The sequence below is a fragment of the Antrostomus carolinensis genome, unplaced genomic scaffold, assembly GCF_000700745.2.
Source record: "Antrostomus carolinensis isolate BGI_N321 unplaced genomic scaffold, ASM70074v2 scaffold19166, whole genome shotgun sequence".
NCBI lineage: Eukaryota > Metazoa > Chordata > Aves > Caprimulgiformes > Caprimulgidae > Antrostomus > Antrostomus carolinensis.
In genome coordinates, this window is record NW_010324153.1 from 1 (window position 1) to 6,854 (window position 6,854).

The 6,854-nt window shown below is 37.8% G+C and overlaps 1 protein-coding gene across 1 annotated transcript in view; it reads left to right on the forward strand.

The window, feature by feature from the left end:
- Nucleotides 1-880: 880 nt before the first annotated feature.
- Nucleotides 881-6,854, forward strand: part of LOC104527187 (CRELD disulfide isomerase 2) — a gene marked incomplete at its 5' end in the record, with an annotated part of 11,096 nt that continues 5,122 nt past the window's right edge. The window contains 5 exons of the mRNA XM_029085660.1: nucleotides 881-963; nucleotides 1,896-2,006; nucleotides 3,536-3,627; nucleotides 4,669-4,845; nucleotides 6,122-6,220. Of these exons, the coding sequence (XP_028941493.1) occupies nucleotides 881-963; nucleotides 1,896-2,006; nucleotides 3,536-3,627; nucleotides 4,669-4,845; nucleotides 6,122-6,220 (562 nt within the window). The remainder of the gene's footprint in view (nucleotides 964-1,895; nucleotides 2,007-3,535; nucleotides 3,628-4,668; nucleotides 4,846-6,121; nucleotides 6,221-6,854) is intronic.

Below are 6,854 nucleotides of genomic sequence, written 5' to 3' on the forward strand. Positions count from 1 at the left end.
CGAGCTCCGGGAGCGCTCCCGCCGGGTGCTCTGGTACTGCCAGCGCCTGGTCGAGCTGATACAGGGCAGCGATCTGCTCCCGGCTTCGCTAACCGCTGCGGTCCTTAGGTCGGTGGGTTACAAAGCTCCTCCAGCTTTGCCGTCAGAGAGTTTGGTGCTTTAGTGCAAACCATCCGGCTGTGCTGGCTGTAGGTAGTGTGCCCGGTTCCGTGGGGGTACTGAGGGAAACATCCTCCCCTAAAATTCTGTGTCTGCTGCCGCTTGCAGTGGCCCTAAATTGTGGCATGGCAAATTCAGTGTTGGCAGCAACGGGCTGCTTCTACTTGTGACGGACGTGTAGTACTCTCTGTGCAATTATTCACTGTTTGGTAGATCGCTTTTATTGTGGGGGTTTTTTGCAAGGTGTGGTTTGATAGACTTTGGCTGTGACTTGGGGAAGTTGTGCTGGTCATGATGAATTATCCTGTTGTATGGTCGCGTGTTTAAATTACAACATGGTGAAGATCAGGCCGAGTACTACCAAACTTGAGTGGAGTAGAGGTCCCGTTCAACTGATTAATGAAGTTCCTGGGAACCTGAAGGAGAAGGCTAAAAAGTTTCATGCGTGTGTGTCTTTTGACATAAATGAAGACTATAGCGAGGCCTTGGTTTATGTGTTATGAAACTTGAGTCATGTTATGCTATAACCTACACTTTCTCACTTTTGATGTTGTCGCTGCTGTTTCTTTTGCTTAGCAATTTGATCAGCGGCTTCAGAGCTTTACTGAAGTTTCTGCATGGCGCTTTTCACAGTTTTCATATAAGCATTTATGATTGCCCTTAATTTTTCTTAGAAAAAACCCGATATAACTTACATTCTTTTGGTCCTTTTCATTTGTAGGGATTAGCAGATACAGCTAAAAAGAACTTTGGTGGTGGAAACACTGCTTGGGAAGAGAAGACGCTGTCAAAGTACGAGTCCAGGTAAGCTCTCTCAGTACTTCTCATTTGGCTACATTTCGTGTCCACTGTGCATCACTTCACTGTATCAGTGTTTGTCTGGAACTTAAATATTGAATGTTGCACCTATAGTTTCACATGCCCACATCTTAAATCCTTATTGATTAAAATATAACATTACATTGTAGAGTAGAGATTACAGTAAAGACTGGAACCCCTTATTAATGCCTTTATTTGTCTTGTTTCTGAAAACAACAAAAGTTAATACTGTCATTGGTCATAGTATTTTTTTTTTCTGTTTGCCTTTTAATGTCCTAAAATAATGATCTTAACTAATGGTCAATACTTAATTAATAGTCATAAAGGGTGTGGAGTACTGCAATTAAACTTTTAGAGTTAGAGCAGTATTTCCTCCCTGGAGTCGTCGCTATTTCAGTGTCAAACAGAAAACTAGAAGAGGTGGTGATTACTGTACTGTTTTATATATATGTTTGACTGCTGAGCAAAGTGATCTGGTATCTTTCTTCCAAATTCACTTTTTAATCTTAGTTGGAGCATTGAGATGTAAGGGTGGGATTTCTGAACCTCAGTCACTGTGAGCTTTGTGGGCTTGTTATCAAATACTTACAATATGTGGAATTTATTTTTGAACTTAGGAGAAAATTACTGCACTCAAAATTTACTGGGAAGCTAGAAATCTTTCAGACCTGCAATCTGACATAATAAATGCAAGCAAGCCAAAGTGGTTCTTATAGTCATCCTTTTAATTTTTTTTTTTTTTTGGATGAAGTAATGTTCATTAGTTCTTTATTCTGATATTTGCTTTGTTTTGTAACTAACTCAGAACACACAGTACACTGATAAGCTAGACTTCAGCCTAGAGTATCTTATCTTTCATGTCTTGATTGGTGTCAAATGTTTAAATTAAACTTAAGATTTTCCTTCTGTGCCTGTAGCGAAATTCGTCTTGTGGAGATCATAGAGAATCTGTGCGACAGTAGTAACTTTGAATGTAACAACATGGTGGAAGAGCACGAAGAACATATAGAGAAATGGTGGTTCAAACTGTAAGTATCAAGTTTTTTGGTGGAGATCTTTGTGTGAATAAGTTATCTAAGAGCATGAACCACTAATATTAAATCTTGTGCCTGAACAATAGCAGTGTGGGTAATTCTTCATTATCCTTCAAGAGAATACACTGATAGGAACATCAACCACCTCTCTAGCAATCCTGTTCCAGTGTTTGGCCACCCTCTCAGTAAACAAATACTTCCTAATGTCCAGTCTAAACCTCGCCTGGCGCGGCTTTGAACCATTCCTGTGCATCCTATCACTGGATACCAGGGAGAGGAGATCAGCACCTCCCTCTCCACTTCCCTTCTTCAGGAAGCTGTAGAGAACAGTGAGGTTGCCCCTCACGCTCCTTTTCTGCAAACTAGACAAGCCCAAAGTCCTTAGCAACTCCTCATAGGACATTCCTCACCTTCCAGAAAGGTGAGCTATGCAACTCAGTCTTAAATGTCTTAATTTTGCAAAACTGAATGAAACAAGTCTTAAACTAGAGAATTTGACAAAGCAGATTTCCTAAAATAAAGAAAACCATTTATAAAGTACATTGCTTTTTTGTAAAGTTTCTGTATTTAGTAGATCTTTTGAGTGCAGTTGATTAGCTTTACCTTCTGTCCTTTAACTTGTGATATCCAAATGTCATTCAGTTTCTTGGGCAGTTTCCAAACACAGTTTCTTTGTCCATGAATGCCTTATGATCTTTTTCCACAAGTTGTTAGATTACATGTGGTACTTGGTAAATACACTCTTCAGGGCATGAGCCTTGGGGTCAATACGGTGAGACACAGTAGTTTAGAAAGAGAGCTGTACATGCCTCAGGAGCTGCTGAAGACTTCTGTCAGGCTACAAAATATCTAAGCCTTTCCTTTACTAGAGTTTTTGAGACTTCAGCACCAGCATGGTACTGAGATCTGCAAACTGTCATTTCAAACTAGTAGTCCTCATACTTGCTTGCAAAATAATATCTAGTGATTTCATTGTTAATTGGAGGTGTATGCTAGTGCTAGAGTAGCACATAACTAACTTCTTAATAAAAAATCCTTCTAAAAAATCCTTAGTTTGTGATAAAAAAGGGGAAATACTTTAACAGGCACCGTACTGTCAGGTTGGCAATAATTTGAGCAAAAGTTAGTATATGTCCTGGGTTATCTTCCGCATAGTTGAGATAAAAACACAGCAGTTATCTTTGAGAGGCAGACATAAATAGGATGGTCTAAACTATATATAAACCTTTCTTAAAAATAAGGTGTTAAAAAAAAAAAGAGAGGTGCATATGTATCAAGATGAATTGATTTTATTAGTTGCCCTGATTTCACATTTTTTATAGAGTCTGTTAATAGTATTGTAGTTTAAAATGTAAATTCATCTCAAGTTGTAGATCTTCTAGAAATTGGTTTGTGAAAGAAGATTGTCCTCAGAACAGAAAAAATAGATTTCTAGTCTGTCACGTGCAGGTTCAGTTGTGTGAGCTGGCTTTTTAAAGAATCTTTATTCTTTTTATTGATAAATTAATGTATTTCATATACAGAAAGAAGAACTATCCTGATTTGTTTAAGTGGTTTTGCATAGAAACAATAGAAGTTTGCTGCCCTGCTGGAACTTATGGACCAGATTGCCTTGGTAATTTTTCTTTTGAAAAATACAGTAGCAGATATGTTCTTTTTACCTGTTTGTTTCAGTCTTTCATAACATAGACAAATACATGAAGTATGATATTTTGCATGAGACACCAGCTGCTGTGTAACATGTACCTGACTGCTGCCTGATTGTTAGGTAGCTGCCTTGTGAGCATCCTACCCGAAGAAAAGCCTTCCAGGCATGAAGTAATGTACAAAGCTACCAAGGGTACTTAACGTGTGCAGAATCTATCTGCTCTGATGCTCACATCCACGCCCGACCCATGCTTAAAGGCTCTCTGTAACATCAAGTCTGTTGTTCAGGTGGCCTTTCAGAAGCTATGTAGACAATAGTCCTTGACTAGTTTCAAGAGTAAAATGGCCAAAACATTGTTGGAGATTAAATGAAGAAATTAACAACTGAGCATTAGTTAAAAAGGCATGGGAACAAATTGGATTAAAGTAGGTGGGAGACAATCGGAGGAAAGTAAGGTCTTTTATTGCAAAAGTGATGAAAGAGGTACTTTGTCCCCTGAAGTTTTTTATAACTTATAAACTTCTAAAACCTTGCATCTTGTTAGAGATTAGCTTCGGCCTCTTATATTGTTAAAAATGAAGTGCCAATTCCCGATATTGATCTAAATGGTTGCTAGTAGGTTTTCCCAGCTGCAATATGAGTATTCTCAGAAATCCAGAATAAGTAAAGATACCAACTTTAGCAGAAAATAGATAAAATTCTAAGCTGTGTTCTTTACCCAAAATTAAATTGAATAACTGAACTTTTCTGGAGAATGTTTTGAATACCTCTTCTACTTGAGTATATTACTGAGCATTTCTTGTTGCAAGCCTTTTGGTTGCTCTCAAGGAAAAAAAGATTTTGGAAATTATATCCTGGTTTAGTGTGACTAGTGTGTGGTTTTGGTGGGGATTTTTTTTAACATTTTACTGACTGTGAAGAGGGAGAAACTTAAGGTGCTTGTGGCTGAGAATAGGAAGTTCTTTCGTTTAACATCTGATTTAAACCTGATTTTTTGATCCTTTTTAGCTTGTCGTGGTGGATCGGAAAGACCTTGCCATGGAAACGGCCACTGTGATGGTGACGGTACCCGAGGTGGAGATGGCTCATGTAGCTGTAACAAGGAGTATACAGGAGATTTTTGTTTGGACTGTTCTAATGGTTACTTCAGTACCTTGAGAAATGAGACGCATTCAGTTTGTACTGGTAACGAAGTCTTTGACAAGTGCTTAGATCTTTGTCTGTCTTCTTCAGTTTTTGTAAACAAAACTAGAAGCAATTTAAACTGACAAATGTGAAAACAAAAAATAGTTACAGTTTGGTCACTCAGCTTTAACCATAAATGATATGTCAGTCAGTTGGTGGAATTCTAAGGTTTTTCTAAGTCATCCTTGCGGACCACCCTTGATTTTTTTTTTTTTATTTATTTTTTAATTTTCTACTTTAAATTAAAAAGCAGAATTCCTCTGTGTCATGAAGGAGGTCTGAGGGAAGAGCAAGCTTTGTCTCACATGCCTCTCAAGTACTGTACGAAAATCTTGAGCTGACATTGCTGTGTAGTGGGCTAGGCTTGAAAGCTAGGTTTTCCTTGTGTCTCAGATAAGCTTAACTGGAGTAAATGGGCATGGAAACAGCTGATCTGTACTGTTGACTACATAGATTCCAGTTAAGTGTGGCTGAGCTTAATTTTGTAACAAAATCAGGTTGTAGGAATAAACTTTTTCAGTTAGTCAGATTTGCGTCTGTTTTTACATCCTGAATGAGATTCTGCAGTAACTAAATCCTGGTTGTGGGGTCTAATAAGATTGTTTTTCAACATGGTCTGTGTTGGGTTTTTACCAGGCTGCATAGTAATTCTTTTGTATAATTCTTCTTTTATATTACAATGTATAACATGCATATGTTACATATTGCATGTTACAAATGCATGTAATATATACAAAAATAATACGATGTGCATATACAACTGTATTTCTAGTATGTTTCCTTGTGAAATTCTTCAGATTAGTATCACTTCACACATTGCCCTCATAGCTAGTTGCACGTGAAGTGGTCCGAGGATTTGTTAGGTGGAAGTGTTGAGTCTAGTGTTTAAACTGTTGTTCCAACCCTGAGCGGGCTGAACAAAGTTTACCTTCTTGATCTCCTCTTCCCAAATATTGTGGAAATTGGATCTGCTGCTTCTAGTCACTAGAATTTCATAGCACTGTTTTAAGCAGTGCAGATGACTGTAATTGCCAGGTTTGGCTTCCTGGGGTTTTTTTGGGGATTTATTGGGGAGTTTTTTGTAAGGTAGAGCTGCATTTTTATAAATTATATCTCCATAAAATCAAGATTTAATCTTATGAATGGGAGGGTCAAGCTACTAAATCATTATAGCTTCCAGTGAATCCTGAATAAGGTTTTCTTTGAGAATTTGTGTGCCCAAACTTGTCTTTGAATTGCTCAAAAAAGCTCAGATTGTAGTTTTCTTTTATTTCAGCTTGCCACACTGCGTGTAAAACTTGTACTGGTTCAAGTAATAAAGACTGCCAAGACTGTAAAGAAGGCTGGATTAAAAATGAAGAAGCAGCTTGTGTGGGTGAGTAATGCTTAGTAGGCTTCAAACAGGTTTTGTATCAGCGTTGGCTAGTGAGGTTAGATGACATCACATCGAGTTTTGTTGTAGTTTATGGAAGCATTCTGTCAGTTTAGATTTTTATAGTTTGTAATCTCTCTGTTCCTAACTTGTTTCACATTGCAGGAAAGCAGTATTTCCTCCCTCCTGATCACCTGGTGATTATAGTGTCTTTATCAAACTCTTCACTGTTTATCTTTTTGTTTGGTGGAATACAGATAGCAGCAAGTGGTGTGTTCCTTTTAAGACATGGGTTTTGTGTGTATTTGAATGCTAAACAGTGCTCTGCTCTTGATTTAAACTGTGCTGTTGACTACTGGAAGATTCCTGTCAATTTGTCTACATATTTTGTAGTAATTGCACAATTGTCTTCACATTACTGTATGTTTATAAATGCTTAACCCTAACAGAGTTCAAACATTTCAGGCATACTAAAATTTCCTGTTATTAGAGAGAAATACCAGGAGACATCAAGCTCAATGCTTCCATTAATCCCTTACCTCTTTCTAGGTTAGCATTTCTCTTGTTTTATGAGGTGATACATATGAAACATTTAAGGAAAACCCCAAATACTAATAATACTCCCAATGCAGGAATG